The 21959-nt window shown below is 37.1% G+C and overlaps 1 protein-coding gene across 1 annotated transcript; it reads right to left on the minus strand.

Moving 5' to 3' along the window:
• Nucleotides 1-20099: 20099 nt before the first annotated feature.
• Nucleotides 20100-21056, minus strand: LOC125168800 (olfactory receptor 2T4-like). The gene has a single exon (XM_047864164.1). The coding sequence runs from the start codon at nucleotides 21054-21056 to the stop codon at nucleotides 20100-20102; it is 957 nt and encodes a 318-aa protein (XP_047720120.1).
• Nucleotides 21057-21959: the final 903 nt, after the last annotated feature.

Consider the following 21959-nt stretch of genomic DNA (forward strand, 5'->3'; position numbering starts at 1 on the left):
AATGACATATCAGACAGAAGATTCGTATCCAAAATCTATAAAAAAAATTATCAAACTCAACACCCAAAAAACAAACAATCCAGTGAAGAAATGGGCAAAAGAAATGAATAGACACTTCTCTAAAGAAGACATACAGATGACAAACAGACACATGAAAAAATGCTCATCACTTATCATCAGGGAAATACAAATCAAAACCACAATGAGATACGACCTCATATCTGTCAGAATGGCTAACATTAATAGTACCTCAGGCAACAACAGATCTTGGCAAGGATGCGGAGAAAGAGGATCTTTTTTACATTGTTGGTGGGAATGCAAACTGGTGCACCCACTCTGGAAAAGAGTTTGGAGTTTCCTCAAAAAACTAAAAATAGAAGTACCCTACAACCCAGGAATTGCACTACTAGGTATTTATCCAAGAGATACAGGTGTGCTGTTTTGAAGAGGCACTTGAATTCCCAATGTTTAGAGCAGTGCTATTGACAATAGCCAAAGCATGGAAAGAGCCCAAATGTCCATCAATGGATGAATGGATAAAGAAGATGTACAAATATACAATGGGGTATTACTCAGCAATCAAAAAGAATGAAATCTTGCCATTTGCAACTACGTGGATGGAACTGGAGGTATTATGTGAAGCGAAATTAGTCAGAGAAAGACCAATATCATATGATTTCACTCATAGGAGGAATTAAGATACAAAACAGATGAACATAAAGGGAGGGGAGCAAAACGTAAAAGAGTCTTAAATATAGAGAACAAACAGTGGGTTGCTGGAGGGGTTGTGGGAGGGGGGATGGGCTAAATGGGTAAGGGGCATTAATAATCTACTCCTGAAATCATTGTTGCACCATATGCTAACTAACATGGATGTAATTAAGTAAAAAATAAATTAAAAAATAAAATAAACAAATAATTAATTAAATAAAAATAAGAATACTTCCTGTGATTATTTAAAATGAGAGTAAGTGACAGTAAATAAACATAGTAATACACATGTCACTCCACCAATAAAATAACCAGTGTTATAATTTGTGTATATAATTATGGATGGATCAAAGTGTGATAACTAAGTCATGTTAAGTATATTTACTTCATTATTTCACATCATAATATACTATAATTTCACAATTCTGCTATCTGATTTTACTTATCTCATGGTAAATTGCTATAAAGAAAAACAATTGTAACTTTTTTTTATGTTAGGTTAATTTTGGGCCATTATGCACAACAATGCAATGGATAGCTTTGTATAGGAATATTCCTCTGCAACTCTACTTCAGAAGAGTTTTCAGGAAATGGAAATGCTACATCAAGGGAAAAAAATCTGTATTGCCAAATAAACCTCAAGATTACTTTTTAACACTCTTGAGTAGCAATGTAATACAGTATATCTCTTTTACCACCCTTGTGTTTTCTGATATGTATGCATGCATGTGTACAAGTACATATGTTTTTATATTAAGATGACTATAAGAAAATTAAAGGAGCTATATCAACTCCATCACCAGTAGCACTTTAATTAACACAGTCTGAACTTTCACTTAATTTTTTTTGTGTGTATTGTATTGTGAACAATTAGATAAAGAATATAGTTAAGATGATTTTAGATGTTGATAAGAGGGTACCACAACTTTTCTTGGTTACACTACATTCCATATATAAAATTAGTCAATTGGCATTTACTGGCTCTGTTTCTCTCTGGGGCCGCAAAATGAATTCCGAGTTGAATTTTTCCTGTGGCCAGGGAAAGTAAATACCAATTGGATATCATATGATGAACTATCATCATTTTATATGAAGACTTTTAGATTACTTACCTGAATAGACAAAAATGATTAATTCAACAAATGAATTTAAGTGCTTACTATAACCTAGGTACTATATTGGAAATGGTTAACATACTATTAATCAAAATAGAAGATGTATTGAGACCTAAGAGTTAGGTTAGTGATAAGGATTATATGAGTTAATGTATACAAAGTGATTAGGTATCATTATCATTACGTTATATTATTATCAATAAAATGTCTTCTGTTTTGTTTTCTGAAGAAAGTATGTGCTTATCAGTTTTTAGTTTAGCAAATTTAATGAAAAAAATTGAGCACTGCTGGTAATTTCTGTCAGATATATTGGGGTCATAGATGCTATTAATGACTTCAAGCAGAGTTTCAAATTTTCTGGCTTCTTTTTCCTCTCTCAGTAGTGAAACGTGGTTGGTTTGAGTGATGGATTGTGGGGAGGATAATAATAACAACAAGAACAGTAACAATAATAGCAATAATCCAAACTAGTGTTCTTATAAAGATAGGTAAGTTCCTGTACACAAGAAGAGAGCACAGGACAGATATTGTCAACCGTGTATAATTGTGCATTGATACGGCTTGTGTTGTTTTTAAATAACCTCAAAGTCTTTTCATGTGTATTATCAAATTAAATTCCCACAACAAACCTATACATTAAAGATAATCTTCATTTTTACAGTTGAGGAACTAATACTCAACGAGGGTGTTTTTCATCCAATATTTGAGACCGAGAGGTCAAATGATTTGCAAAATTATCCAAAGAAGAATGCAGCGTTTTTTAATCCAAGGACATGGTTGGTTTAGTTATAAATTAAGGTAAAATACTTCTTTGCAACAATTGTAAAGTTAAAAATCAGAAAAAGAGAGAGAGAGAGAGAGAGAGAGAGAGTCATAGAACTAGAAAAGCGCACTTGCCCTTGCCAGAAGCATTTCCTCAAGAGAAACAGCAAGGCATCCTGAGGGATGCCATAGGTTGGGCTGTCTGAAGCAGCAGCGGCAGTTCCCCCCATAGCCAGTAGGTGGCAGCATTGGTCGGCCTGCACAGGTCTCCTCAGGGCCTGAGGTGGCTGTCTTCCAACTTCCCTGAGACTGGGACCAGCTGTCACTCTGCGCTGCGCAAGGGGTGGTGGGAAACAAGAACAAACACCTCCTCTGAGGTTCTGGACAGTAGTGCAGTGTCGATGCTCAGGGTGGTCATGTGTTTGCATTAGCCATATAGCTCAGAGCCCAGATCCGTTGCGTCCTGGACGGGCGACGTCAGCATCGGGCCTGGAGGGACTTCCACGTAGCAACATTGAAAGCTGGGTGAAAGGAGGCACCCGAGGAGAGCAAGCATCCTTTTTGGGCTGCATAACTGAGACGTCCTGCCCAAATGGAGGGCCACCCTAGTGCTCAGCACCCTGTGCTCCACCAAGGAACAGGCCACAGACACCTGTATAGTCAAGATGTGTCTAAGGGTGAGCTCAGGAAGACTGCTCTGGAAAACAGACCCAGAGCCAGAGAACACACACCTTGTCCGAGCCCAGCAAGCTGCTGCACAGCCTGGAAAAGTGACCTCAAAGTCCCCATCTACAACAAGAGGGTGATAAAAAGCTATTCTTAGATTCTCACAACTTTTTGACTTCCTCACTCTAAAGAGCAAGTTTGATGTGCACTTGAACCTAACACCATCTTCACAACAGTGAGCAGGTGACTTTTAACAAAATCAGTTGCCCTAGAAAGAGCAATTCCTTCATCCATTCAATAAACATTGAAGCAAGAAGCGGGCGAGATGCTGAGGTCAAAATGGAGAAAATGACTTACATGACCTCTGCCCTCTAGAGACTTGTTGGCAGGTGAGAAGATGCATAAAGAGGCAGTCAAGCAGCCTGGAATTGGAACCTTTAGGGAGCTCTCTGGGGAGGTACATGAAGCTGACACCCGGCATCTGTGATAAGTGTTTTTGTGTGAAGAAGAGAACAGACAAGGATGGGAACTCCATGTGCAAAGAATGTGAAGGAAGCCCAGAGAGAAAGATGTGATGTGTTCCAGAAATTTGTAGAACACAATGAGGTTGGCATTGAAGGGGTGGGCAATGTGACCTTGGTGAGGGGTAAAGTGGGCTTCAAGGAAAGGAAATCTACCAGTCATCTATTTAGGAACAATTGTAACAATTGAATTAGAAACCTATTTGTTTCAGCACCTGATCATTTCCCTGAATAAAACTTCCCACAGGCTGTCCTCTTAAGCAATGTCCTGTGAAAACAGTTCCAGGTCAGCTTTCTCTCTATGGGAGCTATTTCTGGGCTGTGAAACATCACTGGCAATTGTTGATCCCCATAACCCCTTTGAATGAATCATTTCCTCTAAAATTATTATCCCATTTTCTCTCCAATTGACTACAATCCAACTGTTGTTCCTTTTGAAACCAGGGATGCAAGACCCTGCAGACACCAAAGTTTGATATACGGCTACTAGCTGCTTCTGACTAGAGTCATGTAGCCCCTAGTTGCTATTACAGGAACCTGTAGAATTGCCTCAGGAAATAATATAAAGTTGATTTCCAAAAGTTTGTGGGATGTTTTTCTTTCTGCTTGAGATAACAAACATAATGTGTCATGTTTGCAAGAAAAAAAAACTAATAATAACTTTAAGCTTAGTAATAGTCACAGGATCCAGAACTTTTGCCTTTAGAGGTAACATGTAAATCTAGAGGTGACATCATAATGCTATCTGCCAAGAATGTTTTGCAGTTCTGGGCCCTTAAAGTGGAACAACCGGGCCACTGAAACAGAATGGCCACCTCACCACCACCACACTGGAATCAGACAAGGAGTAGCCAAAAGGAACAATATGATCAGGAAATGAAATTTTATACCAGACCTAATCTTCAATCACATTTATCCAGGACCCTGAAGCCTTTACTCCGAATTTCACCCTTTAAAGCCTCCTGCTTATAAGGGGTGCCTGGTTGTCTCAGTTGGTTAAGCAGCTGACTTTTGTGTTTGGCTCAGGTCATGCTCTCATGGTTCATGAGTTCAAGCCTCGCATCGGGCTCTGCACTCAATGTGTAGAGCCTACTTCAGGTCCTCTGTCTCTCTGTCTTTCTCTCTGCCCTTCCCCCATTCTCTCTCACTCTCTCAAAAATAAATAAATGTTAAAGTTAAAAACAAAAAACAAAAAAACAAAAGTTCTGCTTGTAAGCCATCAGGGAGTTTGGGACTTTGAGCATTAGCTCCCCATTCTCCTGGGAAGTGCCACACCAATGTCAGTTTTTAGTGGCTTGCTGCACATTCGGTGGACAAACTCTTGTTTGGTTCAGTTACACCATCAGTCCTCTGAGGAAACTCCCCAGAGGCAACAATGACATCAACCTTTCCAAATATAATGATTAATTTTCAGTCTTCATTTTTCTCAATGACCAGAATTGGGTATCATGGATCTCTTTCTCTTGTTTTTCCTTCATCATCAGAGACTGGATACCTTTACTGGAAATTCTTCATCTCACTGCCCTCTTGCCTTTAGAGATTCCCACTCTTTCTGTTCAGATTTCTCCAGCATTTCATCTAGGGTCATAGTTGCAAATGCCAAATACCTCCTGAAAACCACCAAATGAATATTGCATACCTATCCTCTGCCCTGCACTCCGGACTAGGATATCAAAGTGCTTATTCAGTAATTTATCTTGGCTAGTAGACATACCACTCTTTCCTATTCTGAGGTGAGCCCTTGTCTCTCTTCCTCCTGTGTGCTTTCCTCAGTCTACCCCATATTAGAAAATGTAAACCCCATTTTCAATATCTTTGCCCAATTAAACTCAAAGCTAATACTTCACTTCTCTCATAAATCTAAAGGTATTAGCAAATCCTGTTGCCTTTCTGGTAGATAAATATGTCATAAAACCACCCCATTTTCCACCCCATTACCCTTCTAACACACATTATTTCTCCCAACTTTTCACTCCTTCATTCTCCACGCAGACATTTGAGTAAGTCTTTAAAAATATGTCTTTCTCGAAACTCTCCTGTTATTCTCCAGGTCACTTGAAAGTACAATTACCTGGGACAACAAATAATCAAGCCTCATTGAACTCCCAGCCTTATTTTCACCATGTCTATTCTTCCCTACTCCACTGCAGGCACACAGAACACTTGGCTATTTTTCAACAATAATCCTTTCTCATAAGTTTCATACTTATAGTCATTTTTTTCCAGAAAACTTCTCTATTATTAGGGAATTTAACCTAACCACTATATGAACTAAAGTCAAATCTTAGAGGCTTAACATCATAAAAATAAATTAATTCCTCTCTCAGTCAGAATAACATGTGATGGTTCCTAGTCAAGTTGTTCTATAAGTGGTGCTTATCCAAGCAGTGACTCAGAGATCCAAGTTCCTCCCATTAAATGTCTCTTTTTATTTATAGCCAGGCTTCAGCCAAGGAGAAAGAGAGAAAGGGAGAATTAAGTCTCATGTCCCAGAAGTAAATGATAGCACTCTTATTGATACTCCACAAGATGTTCTGCTCACATGGAATGCATTTGCAGTGACATCTCACTGAATGTCCTGTCGGTATAATATGACCCTCCACTTCTATTCCACAGGATGTCCTGTTTACATAGGATGTACTTCCATTGATGTCCTGAGGGTTATCATATCCACATGGTTTCATCCACTTGGGAGAATACTGAGACATAAAGCCCTAAGAGGGCAAACACATTTAGGAACATCTCTACCTAATGATAGGAAAGTATCCATCTCCAATAGAATACTGGCCATCTCTGCCACATTCAGTCACTTTGCTCACCAACAATTGCTAGATAGCCCTTTTTCCATGTATAGAATAAACCATCCTCATGAAAGAGAGTCAAAATCTGTCCAGTTATTGCAGCTCAAGTTCTCAGATTCCTGGAGGACTCAAAACAAAAGAGGGTCCTCTTGGCCTGCTCACTTACTAAGTAAAATATAAATAATTTCTGTCATCTGACTATCAGAGTCCAGAGTGCTAACCATTACACAATGGAACCGACTGTCATCTGACCATCAGGAGAACATAAAGGATACAGTGTTTATACAGTGGTAAAACTGAAACAAGATAATTCAAGAAATGTTTCTATTCAGAAAGCAGAGGAGAGTAATGGAGACAGACATAGTAATTCAGCAATAGAGACATACAAACATTGCTATAATGCAGATGGAGAAGGCCTTAGTTCAGATGTCAAGGAGAAAAACATTTAACCTTGTTGTTGGTAGCTCCCTGCTCCACCTTGTCAATTATTATACCTTATCCATGCTGATTCCTAAATATATTTGATGTGAACATGGGAGATATATCTTCTTTGAGGGATGTACTTAAATGTACCTCTGCTCCAATGGCTTAAGGTAACCAAAACAATCAATAGAGATTGTTGTGTGTGTTTAAAAATTTCCTGCAGCTTATTTGTTTTTAATATTCTGGATGTTTTTGTAATAAAAATTATATTATTATTTGTATGCTTCCAATAAATTTTAAGTGCTAGTAAGCAAAGTTATTTTATATTTTAAAAAATGCTGAGAGGAATAACAAGATGGTGACAGAGTAACAGGACCCTAGGCTCATCTCCTCCTATGAACACAATAAGATAACTATCAAATCATTGTAAATACCACAGAAATAATCTTGAAGACTGAAGGAACAAAATCCACAACTAGGGGTGCCTGGGTGGTTCTTTCAGTTAAGCCTCTGACTCTTGATTTCAGTTCAGTTCATGATCTCATGGTTCATGGGATCAAGCCCCATGTTGGGCTCCATGCTTACAGTGCTGAATCTGCCTGGGATTCTCTCCCCCTCTCTCTCTTCCCCTTATCTCTTCTCAAAATAAATAAATAAACTTAAAAGAAAAACCCCACAACTACAGACAGAGAGTACACCACATTGAGGAAGGTAGGAAGTCCAGATGTATGCTTTAGGGGAGAAACAGATCACAGGTGCTGTGGATGGAAGAGAACTGTGGTTGTGGAGAAAGGTGAGAGAGAGAGAAGCACGGAGGGAAATGCAAAAGGAGAATATTTCCCCAAAAAGCATAGGCTGGGAAAATGAAAGGTGCTTATTTTCATGAGTTTTTTGCAGCCAGTGGGGCTCAAAGACTGGAGTTTTAAAGGTCAGTGGTGATAGATCCTGGAGGACACTGTGCTGCTCCTGGAGAAAAGTCAGTAAACAACTCAGGGTCAGATAGTGTGGAACAACAATCTGAAGATTGCTTGGCGCTCACTGGGGAGAGATTATTCACTCTTCTCAGAGTATGTCCCTGAGAGGCAGCGTTCCCCGAGACTCCTCTCTAGGAATAGGGGAGCTGGCCTGTGCCATTTTCCTACCCTGTCATTCAGGATAAACACAGAGCCACCTCAGGGAAGCAACTCAGCATGAACACTGGCTGCCTAAGTTGCTACATCAAGCCCCACACTTGGTGCTCTGGTAGAACTGTCCTTCTCAGTCAAGCTTGTCGCAGACCCAGTGTGGTGATCCCAGAAGTATGTATTCTTTCCCTAGAGACTAGCCCAAAACTCTGCCCACACCATGTATCCCATGGCCAGGGAGTTCTGCAGGGCCTCAGTTTAGGGAGAGTTGGTGTCAGGTCTCATTTAACATGCAGACCAGAGCACATCTGGCTAAAAGTCACCACATTCAGGCCAGGGACCAAACGCACCACACACAATAGGCAAGGAGAGACTCTGCAGATGACTGCCCTGAAGGATAGAACAGCTCAAACACAATGGCAGAACACACACAGCAAACACTGAAGACGCTGCCTGAAGTGCCAGACCCTGGTCACCACACGACCTTTTATTCATAAAGCCATTACTTTCAAGAACAGAAGACATAAATTGCTCTGCTCCTACATACAAGAAAGGAGACACAGATGAAATGCCAAGATGGAGGAATTTATCCCAAATGAAAGAACAAGATAAGGCCACAGCCAGAGGTCTGAGCAAAACATATAAGTAATTGCCTAATAGAGAATATAAAACAACATTCATAAGCATACTCACTGGGCTTGAGAAAAAAAATAGAAGACATCAGAGAGATCTTTACCACAGAAATAAAAGAGTGAAAAAAGAATCAATCAGAGATGATGAGTGCAATAAACGAGATTGCAAACAGGCTTCATGCAATTAACAGCAGGCTGGAAAAGGCAGAGAAATTAATGAGTGACATAGAATATAAAATAATGGAAAATAATGGCGCTGAAGAAAAAAAAAGAAGAAGAATAATGAAACATGAGAAAAGACTTAAGGAACTCAGTGATTCCATCAAATATTAAAAAAAATGTATTATAGGAGTCTCAGAAGAAAAATAGAATTTATTTTGAGAATGATATCAGAAAACATCTCTAGTCTAGGGGAAAAAAACCCAGACATCCAGATCCAGAGGACTAGGAGAACTCCCATCAAAATCAACAAAAGGGGGCCAACACCAAAACACATTGTAATTAAATTTCCAAAATATAGTGATAAAGAAAAAAATTATCTTAAACACAGTTAGGACAAAAGAAGTCTTTAACTTACAAGGGAAAACCCATAAGTCTAGCTGGAGATTTCATAATAGAACCTTGGCAAGCCAGAAAGGAGTGACATGATATACTCAAAATGCTAAATGGGAAGAAGCTACAGCCAAGAATCCTCTATCCATCAAGGTTGTCATTCAGAATAGAAGGAGAGATAAAAAGTTTCCCAGACAAACAAATATTAAAAGAGTTTGTGATAACTCAACCAGCCCTGCAAGAAATATTAAAGGGGACTGTGAAGATAGAGTCCAAAAGTGGCAAAGACAAGAAAGGAACACAGAAAATCTCCAGAAACAATGACAAAATAAGTGATAAAATGGCACTAAGTGCATATCTAAGATAATTATTTTGGGGGCACGTGAGTGGCTCAGTTGGTTAAGCATCTGACTTTGGCCCAGGTTGTGATTTCATCCCACATCAGACTTTGCTGACATCTTACAGCCTGGAGCCTGCCCAGATATTGTGTCTCCCTCTCTCTCTGCCCCACCCCCACTTGCACTGTGTCTCTCTCTGTCTCTCAAAAATGAATAACATTTTTTTAAAGAAAATAGTTATTTTGGTTTTTTTTTTTGTTTTTTTTTTTTTTTTTATGAAATTTATTGACAAATTGGTTTCCATACAACACCCAGTGCTCATCCCAAAAGGTGCCCTCCTCAATACCCATCACCCACCCTCTCCTCCCTCCCACCCCCCATCAACCCTCAGTTTGTTCTCAGTTTTTAAGTCTCTTATGCTTTGGCTCTCTCCCATTCTAACCTCTTTTTTTTTTTTTTCCTTCCCCTCCCCCATGGGTTCCTGTGAAGTTTCTCAGGATCCACATAAGAGTGAAACCATATGGTATCTGTCTTTCTCTGTATGGCTTATTTCACTTAGCATCACACTCTCCAGTTCCATCCACGTTGCTACAAAATAGTTATTTTGAATGTAAATGGATTAAATGCTCCAGACAAAAATCACAGGGTGTCAGAATAGATAAAAACAAAAACAAAAACACAAGACCCATGTATATGCTGCCTAAAAGAGACTCATTTTAAATATAAAGACACCTGCAGATTGAAAGTGAAAAGGTAAAGAAACATTTATCACACAAATAAATGTCAAAAGAAAGGCCAAGTAGCAATACTTATATTGGACAAACTAGACATTTTTGTTCTTGTATTGTTTCTATTTTGCTTTGGTATCAGGTTAGTACTGGCCTCATAGAATAATTTTGAATGTGTTTTCTCTATTTCATTATTTTCAAGATTATTATTAAGGCTGTCATTAATTATTATTGTGTTTTATTGTTTGATAGAATTCCCCAATGAAACCATGGGATCTTGGACTTTTCTGAGCTGGGAGATATTTTTATTCCAAACTCCACTTTCATTTCTGTTATTGGTCTGAGATTTCCTACTTGTTGGATTCAAAATCCATGATTCAAACTTATAACCTGTGCATTTAATAGGAATTTTCTTTTTTCCCTAAGTGATCTGATTGTAAGTATATAATTGTTTAGAGTAATCTGTTACCACGCTATGTATTTCTGTGGTTATCTGTTGTATTGCTTTCTCTTCCGTTGTTAATTTTGATTTTTGAGTCTCCTGGCTTTCTTTTCTTAGTTAATGTAGTTAAAGTATTGCCAATTTTGTTCATTTTTTGGGGGGAAAATGGTTATTATTTTCAATGTTATATTATTGTTTATTCTGGTTTCTATTTTATGTATTTACTGTTTTTATTTGTTGTTTCTTTCCTCTACTAAATTTTAGCTCAGTTTCTTTTTCTAGGTCCTTGCGGTGTAATGTTAAGTTGTTTGCAGTTTTTTTTTTTGTTATTGTTTGCTTATTTATTTTGAAGGAGAGAGAGAGAGTGAGTGGAGCAGAGAGAAAGGGAGAGAGAGAATCCCAAGCAGGCTCCATCCACACTGTTGGTGCAGAGGCTAACATTGGGTTTGATCTCACCAACCGCGGACTGAAACCAAAATCAAGAGTTGGATGCTTAACCAACTGAGCTACCCAGGCACCCCTAATTTTTTTTTCTTAATGAAATCATTTATAGCATATATTTCAATCTAACATCTGCTTTTGCTGCTCCCATAGATTTTGTAATATCATTTTCCTTTTGTTTTGACACATATTTTGATTTGCCATTTGATTTTTTATTTGGTTTATTGCTTGTGCAGTTTTGTACTATTTAATATTTACATATTAAATATTTACATTGTAGGTTTTCCAGCTTTGTGGTACAGTTGATCTTTAGTTTTGTAATATTGTGGTTGAAAAATATACTTGGTATGATTTCAGTCTTCTTAAATTTGTAATATTTGTTATGTCTCTTTTTGTGTGATTTAACCAGGGCATTTTTCTGTGCATACTTAAGGAAAATGTGTGTTCCATTTTTCGTAGAGAAAATGCTTTATATATGTCTTTAGAACCATGTATTATGAAGGATGCTTTAGGCAAAAGATATTCTTGTTGAAAAAAAAATCTTTAACTGAGGGCACTTGTTTAAAGTAAAACACATCAGAGGGTAGGTGTGGGGGGGGGCTGGGTGAAATAGGTAAGGTAGAGTGAATGAAGAGTACACTCATCATGGTGGGCACTGAGTATCATGTATAGAATTGTTGAATCACTGTATTGTACACCCTAAACTAATAAAATACTGTATATTAACTATACTGGAATTAAAATTTAAAAATTTAATAAAGAAAAACAAGTGCTGAATCCTGGCTTATTTAACCATCATCATCTGTGTTTCTCTCCATATAAACTATTACTTTGAAATAATCTGAAACAACAGATGTAAAGTCCACACTCAATCTGAGCTCAATCAAGAATTATAACTTGGGGCGCCTGGGTGGCGCAGTCGGTTAAGCGTCCGACTTGCAGCCAGGTCACGATCTCGCGGTCTGTGAGTTCGAGCCCCGCGTCGGGCTCTGGGCTGATGGCTCAGAGCCTGGAGCCTGTTTCCAATTCTGTGTCTCCCTCTCTCTCTGCCCCTCCCCCGTTCATGCTCTGTCTCTCTCTGTCCCAAAAATAAATAAACGTTGGAAAAAAAAAATTATAACTTGATTAGTTTTTTTCTGATATAATTATTGAGCAAAGTCTTTAAAAAATTCCTTCATTCCTATTTGGAGTGCAATAGTATCAGATTTTTCAAATCCTGCAAGGACTTTCATTTCTGGCTCTGTCTGCTCTGTTTCACTTTGGCACATATTGACCAATTATATCCTGCTCTCCACTTTGTTTGAACCCTTTGCCAAAGGTAACTAGCAAAAAGAAACATATTCCAATTGAGGTTTTGATTTGCATTTCCCTGATGGTGATGTTGAGCATCTTTTTATGTGTTTGTTGGCCATTTGTATGTCCTCTTTGGAAATTTGTCTATTCAGGTCCTCTGCCCATTTTTTAATCAGAGTGTTTCTTTGTTTAGTGCTGAGTTTTATAAGTTATTTATACATTTTGGATGTTAACTGCTTACTGGATATGATATTTACAACATCTCCTCCTATAAAGTATGTTTCCTTTTTGTTTTGATGATGGCTTTCTTCACTGTGCCAAAGCTTTTTATTTTGGTGTAGTACCAATAGTTTATTTTTGCTTTTGTTTCCCTTGCCTGAGAAGACACATCTAGAAAAAAATGCTTCAATAGTTGATATTAAAGAGACTACTGCCTATGTTTTCTTCTAGGAGTTTTATGGCTTCTGGTATCACATTTAGGAGAAACAAACAGACAAACAAACAAAAGATTCTTAAATATAGAGACCAAAATGCTGGTTTCCGGAAGGGAAATGGCTGAGAAGATGAATAAAATAGATTAAAAAAAAAAAAAAAAAAAGGTTAACAGTGCAGTTATCTTGATGAGCACTGAGTAATGTATAGAAATGTGAATCATTATATCCTACACTTGATATTATATAAGACTGTATGTTAATTATACTTTAATTAAAAAAAAAGTTACAGGGGCACCTGGGTGTTTCAGTCAGTTAAGCTTCTAACTCCTAGTTTTGGCTTAGGTCAGGATCTCATGGTCCCTGAGTTTAAGCCCTGTGTTGGGCTCTGCACCTCCTATGTGGAGTCTGCTTGGGATTCTCTCTCTCTCTCTTTCTATGACCTTCCCCTGCTCATTCTCTCTCTCTATTTCTCAAAATAAATAAATACTCTTAAAAGAAAGAGTTACAAATATCCAAGCATAAAGTCATGTATATGAAAAGCACAATATAGGGAACATTGTTAATAATATTGTAAAACATTGTATGGTGACAGATGGTGATTATACATATCATAGTGAGCATTGAATAATGTACAGAATTGCAAAATCAATATATTGTACACCTGTAACTAATATAGCATTATATGTTAATTATACTTCACTAATAAAAATAAAGGAATACCATTATTGCTTTGTTTTCTATCCAGCTGTCTTAGAATCATAAACTCTTCAGCTTCTCACAGGAACAATTTTACCAAGTGCTTAGACACCACATAATAGTGATAGCTATCATTTCAGCCATTAACCCATTTCTCACCATCTACCACCTGACTGGCCAAGAATATAGTTTTTAGGCTTCTTAATGTTAGTACCTACTGAAGTTACAAGTTCCAATATTAGATAATATCACTGATTCTAGCTTCCATAGCAACAACAATAACAACATCAGCAACAACACCCAGAAATTTTAGTGACTATGTTAAAAAGTTTATTTCACCCTAGGCAAGTCTCACTGTGAATATTCCTAGTTGAATAACTAACATTTGAATCTGTCCTCTATTGAAAGACTCATGATCTTAACTTCTTCCCTTTAATGAGAGTCTTGTAAATAGATGATGTAAACTTATAGTATCGATTAAGTACAGTGCAGTACTTATTTTCTATTGTAAGGGTTAAATTGTAGTGTAGGGCTAATGCTTAGCTTGAAAAATAACAGCTTTGTGTTGACACTGAAGGTTAATAGATAACAGCCTTGCTTTGCTCTTGTAAACTACGCCTCATACTCTTGTAAATTAGGCTTCACCAATTAAGGAAACAAAAGTTCAAAGAAAAGAGCATCAGAGGCAGGGTTAAGGAGATCCACTGGTTGCAACTTAGAGGCAGAAAGTCTAAAATAAACACCTCATTAGGCAACTGTTTCTAACTCATCTGGCAACTCTTTCTAACTCATCTGGAAACTGTTTCTTTGTTCTGTTCCCAGGTGATGATAAAACAATGTGATCGGTTATAAAACTCTGTACCCCAGCTGTTCAAGGCTGCACTCTTATCAAGAGTGTTGGTCCCAATCGGTGGGCCTTGCCTCTCATTGTAATAAACTTTGTTGTGACTGTCACTGGTGCCCGTAGCATTCTGTTTCAGGAGTCATGTGGATGCAACACTATTCTTCATGATTTTCTTAATAATATTTTATCTCAGGGATGCCTGAGTGGCTCAGTCGGTTAAGCATCTGACTTTGGCTCAGGTCATGGTTTCATGATTTGTGAGTTTGAGTCCCGCGTCAGGCTCTGTGCTGACAGCTTACAGCCTGAAGCCTGCTTCAGATTCTGTGTCTCCCTCTCTCTCTGCTTCTCCCCCACTCATGCTCTGTTTCTCTTTCTCTCAAAAATAAATAAACATTAAAAAATAAGAATAATATTTTATCTATGACTTACTTTATTGTAAGAATACAGTATATTATACATATAACATGCAATATATTTGTTAAGTGTTTGTGTTATAAATAAGGTTTCTAATCAACAATAGGCTGTTAGCACTTAATTTTGGGGGGATTCAAAAGTTATATGTGGACTTTTAAAAATTTTATTTATTTTGAAAGAGAGGGAAAGGAAGCACAAACAAGGGAAGGAGAGAGAGAGAGAGAGAGAGAGAGAGAGAGAGAGAGAGAATCGCAAGCAAGCTCCATGCTGTCATGCTCTCAGCTCAGAGCCCCACATGGGCGTTAATCTCATGAAGAAAACATTTAACTGATTGAGCCACTCAGGTGCCCCTATATGTGGACTTTTGACTGTTTGGGGGGTTGACACTCCTAAACCTCATGTTTTAAACATGTAATTTTCTAAAAATCCCGGGGTAACAACTTCTTTTTTTTTTCTTTAGTTCTTAAATATACAACAGTGCATCTCACTTCTCATACTTTGTAATATTTCTGGGACACATATGTAGTAGAAAAATTTTAAATATAAAACATTTTGGCAACCTCTAATAACATTGAGAAGTGTATGGCTAATAACAAAATCTACTTATAACTACATACTAAAAATAATCTTACTTGTTATATTTATATGTATACAGAGATTAACAATGATATATATTTCACAATATTTTGTTGTAGCAAAAAGAGACATCAGTTTTTAATAATGAAATAATTAAATGGAATTCAAAATAATGGAATGAAATTATGAAATTAAATTCTGGTTAAATTATGAAGTTATATTTTGGAGTAAATTGAACTGTGTATTTCTGAAAAGATAAACTTTCAAATATAATCATGTTAATGGACAATAGGTTTGGAACAATCTGTGGAATGAATGTAAATTTTAATAAGTTTTATAGACCCTGTCTTGATTCCCACTGACCTTCTCTCTCTTCTTCCCTGGCATGGACCTCTTAATTTCCCAGCATCCTTTGGTGTGGCTATGTGACTTAGTTCTGACCAATGGTCTGTGAATGAAATTGTGAACCAATGCCAGGGCTGACTATTGAGAATCTCCCAGATTCTCCTCCATGATTTAGGATTTATGTTACCTAGAAATGGGCCTCCACTGTGTTTGCAGCATTATGTATTTTAAGGTTTGCTACAGTACTCACTTATGTAGTGAATATACATATATTTACATCAATAAAATATTTGTTATTTGGAGACATACATGAATGAAAATAACTTATGGGTTGTATGGTTCTCAAGATTGATGCTGCTTCTGTGAAAGGGATAAAGGATAGAGACACAGGGTGATTGACATTTTTCTTGAAATGATCTTTTTATTCTCTGTGAAGTTACACCTGACTTTACAGCACATTATAAGGTTGGGAAGGGGAAATTAATTTTAAAATTACCTGATGATGGTATCTTAGACTATACTTATATGACTATCTTTAGAAAAAAAAAAACAAACTTTGTTTATGCACTTATTTATTTTCTTATTTTTTTCAACTTTTTACTTAAATTCTAGTAAGTTACCATATATTGTAAATTGATTTCTGGTGTAGAACTTAGCGATTCATCACTTACATATAACACCCAGTGCTCATCACAAATGCCCTCCTTAATACTCATCACCCATTTAGTCCAACCCTTCACCTCGCCTCTAGCACCCTTCAGTTTGTTCTCTGTATTTAAGAGTCTGTTTTTTTTGTTTGCCTCTCTCTCTCTCTCTCTGTCTCTCTCTCTCTCTCTCTCTCTCTCTCTTGCTCTCTCTCTCTCTCTCTTTTTCCCCTTTGTTCATTTGTTTTGTTTCCTAAATTCCACATATCAGTGAAATCATGTGGTATTTGTATTTCTCTGACTGACTTATTTTGCTTAGGATAATACACTCTAGCTCCATCCACATCATTGCAAGATATAACTATATTCTTTCTGATTACTAAACCCCATTCTGGGATGGGCTTGGTATTTCAGATTTCTAGCTGCCATTTACTGCTTTCCATGTATGTTCAGGGGATTTTATATGTCCTATGGTGGAAGTTAGCAAATGGCCTTAGATAAACCAGTGCCCATTTGTGCCTCATTGGTTTCTCAGCCAGCAGAGTTAGTCTGTGTTACCCCTAAATTGGTTTCTGCTGAGACAAGACAGCTGCTATTTAGAATTTGGGATGCCATGTTAGCATGCTCATGTTCTTCCCAGTATGCAACTGGCTGTGAAGTTCTTTAACCCAGAAACCTCTTCTTTGTACACCTAAGACTCTTTAAATTCACAGTTATTTCTAAATGTCCCCAATTAGGAAGCTCAGTAAATGATACTGAACTTTATTTGCCACAGCATTTTTTGAAGAAACCTGAGTATGTCAATGTGTGTATGTGTTTTATGTAGTATGTAAATGTTAGTTTTAATGTATCTAATTATGTTTAAGAAGTCTCATTTTTAGTCATCTGTAGAAAATGGTTTTGTTCATTATATTTCTTCAAGTGTTATTTTTTAACACATTTAAGAAGGCAGAAATTTTATGAAAAAATAATGCAAGCCTTTCTACCTAATGCATGTTGGTTAATTCTAAATTTGGATGAAGAATTCGAATAAAGGTCCTTACTATTCTCTGGAGGTTTTAGAAACCTGAAACCTTGTTACTATGGGTTAGAAGTGATTCATTTGGCCAAATGCTGGTGGTATCACTATTTTTATACATTAATAAGAAATTTGAAAATTTTAGACTATTTTATAGCAACTACTTATTTGATACTAATAAGAAACTGCATTTGAGTGCCTATAGCCCATCCATTTCAGTTTTTAACTCTAAATGGAAGAAATTTGGAGCAGCAATTGTTCCTCCCTGTCTGGGAATTCTTAGTATTAGACACTATATATAATTTGATAAATAACTTTCCCAACTGCATAGCTCTTGTAAAATCTTATTAGTAGAGACTATGGAAAGTTATATTTTAGACACATTACTTAAAAGGATAGTCATTCTAAAAACATGTTTAAATAAATATTTTTGGTTCAAGATAGAGTAATTTTTAAAAATCTTTAGAATAGGGGCATCTAGGTGGATCAGTTGGTTGAGCATCCAACTGTTGGTTTTGGTTCAGGTCATGATCTCATGGCTTCATGAGTTCGAGCCCCATGTCAGGTTCTGTGCTGGCAGTGCAGAGCCTGCTTGGAATTCTCTGTCTCTCCCTCTCCATGCGCTTTCCCCTCCCACACTGTATCTGTCTCTCTCAAAATAAATACACAAACGTGAAATATCTTTGGAATAAAAAAAGCATATTTTATTTTATTTCATTTTGTCTCATTTTTTCTCCATGTTTAGGGTGTTATAAATGGAATCATCAAATGTATCATTATAGTCCAGAAAATTGAGGGATGATACATACAATTTTCAATTACTTTAAAGCATGCATATTGTATTAATTCAGTTTTACTGCAATAAAAATTTTGGAAATTGGTTTTCTGATATTGTTTCTCCAAACACTGCAAGATCTTTATTTAACAGTTATGAACTAATCCAGTGTGTCAAGAGAAAAAAAATGATCCATCTGATTCTTCACCAGTTGGACATAGCCCATTATATAATTGTAGACATGCATCCATGTCTGTGTTTTTATGGAACAGGTTCATCAAGGACTCACATACTCCAAATATCCCCCTCCTACCTCCAATCCATCCTGGTGTCAAAGTATGGCCCATTCCATTTAGATCAACACCATTTAGTTCATTTTTACTCACTTGCTCTCTCTACTTGTGATGCTGCTGCACTTCCCCAATTGACCACTAATGTAACATTTCTAAAATGCATATCTAAACATTCTACTACTGTTTGTAAAACTCTGGGTCACTGAAGGAAAAGAAGTGCCTTTTCTGTGGTATCTTGCCCCTGAGAAAGCCTCCACTGACCCAGCCTCCCATACTCATCAGAGAGCACATTTAGTCAACATTCAACATAGGGCCCCAGATTCTGACCTCAGTCCCCCTTTTTTGACCAAATTTGTGTATAACAGATAGAACAGATGTGTCATTGTGAGCTGTGCACTCTCACATGAGCATCAAGGCATATCATATACTGTATGGCACTTGTTTGCATATCGAACTATGCAGGCTCAAATTCCTTGAAAATAGCAACAATGCAGTATTCAGATTTTAATCTCATTTAGCTATTTTGAAATATAATATACTATAAAATATCTATTGAATAATTGAATAAATGAGTGAATATTTGATATCCTGATTATCTCTTCTCTCTCTCTCTCTCTCTCTCTCTCTCTCTGTCTCTCTCTGTCTCTCTCTGCCTAATAAATTACATACTTCAAAACTTGGCTCAGATGTCACTTGAAGCAAGGAATCTCTCCTAAATGGAAGGAAGCTTCCATTCTGAGTTCATATTTTTCCTACAGTTTCTTATACAGTAAGGATGCAAAGCCCATCATTTGGTGGGGCTTTTAACCACTAGATGCATTCAGTTTTGGACCATGTACACTTGATGTGCATTATTATGGTATAGCAAATTAAGGGATGATACAAAGTAGGAAGAGACAGGATTGTCCCAGTGATAGTTAGTCACATTTAAATGAGCATCTTTTATAAGATATTATGTTATTTACACTACCATCAAACAGAACACAAACTAAAAAAGGGAGGAAGACTGACATTTTAACTGCTTGTGTGCGATAATTATATATTTACAGAAAATTAGAATGAATAAGAATGGTACAAACCACATTCACATACCTTTTACCATGACTCAACAATTCTTAACACTTTTTACCTCTTTTTCTTCATCACCTTTCTTCTTCTTTCACTTTAAAATGGATTTTATAGACTCAGATGAACTTTTTTTTCTTTAAATATTTTAATTTATGTATTTTTAAGAATATGTAAGTTCTTCTACAGAGTCGGGATGCAGTTCAGTAAATACAATTCAACAACTTCAGTAAATATAACATCAATATAATTATATAATATATTTTGAAAGGAGAAGAATTAGAAAATTTAAGAGTTTTATAGTACAGGCAGGCAATTCTTCAAAAAAATGTAAAAGTGAGATAAGACACCATGGTGTAAAATTCTAAGAAATAAAGTTGACATAAATTTCTGAATTTACAATGTGTAAAGAGAAGGAAAAACAATAATGTCAAGGTTTTCTACTTTTAAGTTTCGTGAAAGACACGTTCCACATTCCACATTTTCTTCAGAGCCCCCATAACATCCTTATTTCTTAGACTATAGATCAAAGGGTTGAGCACAGGAGTGAGTATTGTGTAAAAGACAGATACCATCATGTCCTTCTCAGGTGTATGGTAGGACTTGGGGAGCATGTAAGTATAAATGGCAGCCCCATAGAAGAGGATGACCACAGTCATGTGGGAAGAACAAGTGGCAAAGGCCTTCTTTTGGCCTTCTGCTGAGTTCATCCTATGGATGGTGATGAGGATAAAGTAGTAGGATCCTGAAATGACTGTCACAGGAATGAGAAGCATGAGGACACAGCACAAGTACATGAAAATCTCATAGATGGAGGTGTCTGAACAAGAGAGTTTCAACACCGCTGGGACTTCACAGAAGAAATGATGGATCTCCCGAGATCTGCAGAAGGGGAAGGTCATGGTGATGGGAGTGAACAAGAAGCCATCCACTGAACCCAGGAACCAGCAGCCAGATGCTAGAAGGAGAAACACCCTAGGGTTCATGAGGACTGGGTAACGGAGGGGATGGCAGATGGCTACATAGCGGTCATAGGCCATAGAGGCTAGAAGAAAAAATTCTGAACCTGCTAGTGTCACATAGAGAAACATCTGTATCCCACATTCTGTGGTTGAGATCTTGTTCATACCCATGACTTGGTCCATGAGCATCTTCGGCACAGTAACAGAAATGTACATTATGTCCATGAGAGACAGCTGGCTGATGAAAAAGTACATGGGGGTGTGGAGGTAGGCTTCAGAATGTATCAGTAGGATCAGGATGGTGTTTCCAGTCAAGGCCATCAGGAAAGCCACAAAAATCACCAAACAAAGGAGAGCTGGGTGTTTGGATTCACTGAAGATTCCCACCAGGATGAAATCTGACCTCGCAGTGTAGTTAGCCACCCAGTTGGTTTTCTCCATGAGATTTCACTTGGATAACATAGGAAACCTTTAGGATTAATGAATCACTCATGGGACACCACACACTTAAATGAATGTTTAGTGGGAGAGAGAAAGAGAGAGAGGAAAAAAATGATTATGTTGACAGAAAGAAATTCCATGGTCCTATAGATTTGTAGATTAAAATTACCTGTAATTCCATAAATATACCAGAAAACTAATAATACACAAATATGAGTAAAGAGAATTGATAACATATAGTGAGGTTGCATTGTTCAAAGTCATGAGCTTACTTTTTGATACAGTCTCCTTTACCAGTAGCCATGTAAATTTGTTTAGCTATTGCCCTAAACAACACCAAAGATGAAAGATGAATATATATATATATATATATATATATATATAAAACTCTTCTAGAATATATATATATATATAATCACTCTTCTAGAATTTTTGTTGTAGATCTCAGAATTTCATTAACCTCTCTTGTCTAAAGATCCAACTGAGATCTTGAATACTCTCCAAGGTGTATTCTGTATAAGAAAATTTTAACATTTTGCAGAGCATAGACATATCAAATCATTGCATTCTACAACTGAAACTGATAGAATATTATAAGTCAATAGTATGCCCCCCTAAAAGAGAACAATCTAAAAAGTAACCATGACACAATTTGGGGAAAATTCTATATGAAATGTTTGAACCCCCTTTTTCCTATAAGAATGAATCACACTGTGAGGCACTGTGATTGTATGGAGTAAGCCACAAATCCTCCAAAACAGGCCATGGTCATCACCAATATACCAATCCCTTAGATAGCCTAGGGACATCATTTTGGAGTCCAGACTCTGAGGCCAGACTGTGGCTGTGGGTCCAGCTTATCCTCTACACCCTATTGCTCCATCTGCTCTACATACAGAAAAA

Source organism: Prionailurus viverrinus, chromosome A1 (assembly GCF_022837055.1).
Source record: "Prionailurus viverrinus isolate Anna chromosome A1, UM_Priviv_1.0, whole genome shotgun sequence".
Lineage (NCBI taxonomy): Eukaryota > Metazoa > Chordata > Mammalia > Carnivora > Felidae > Prionailurus > Prionailurus viverrinus.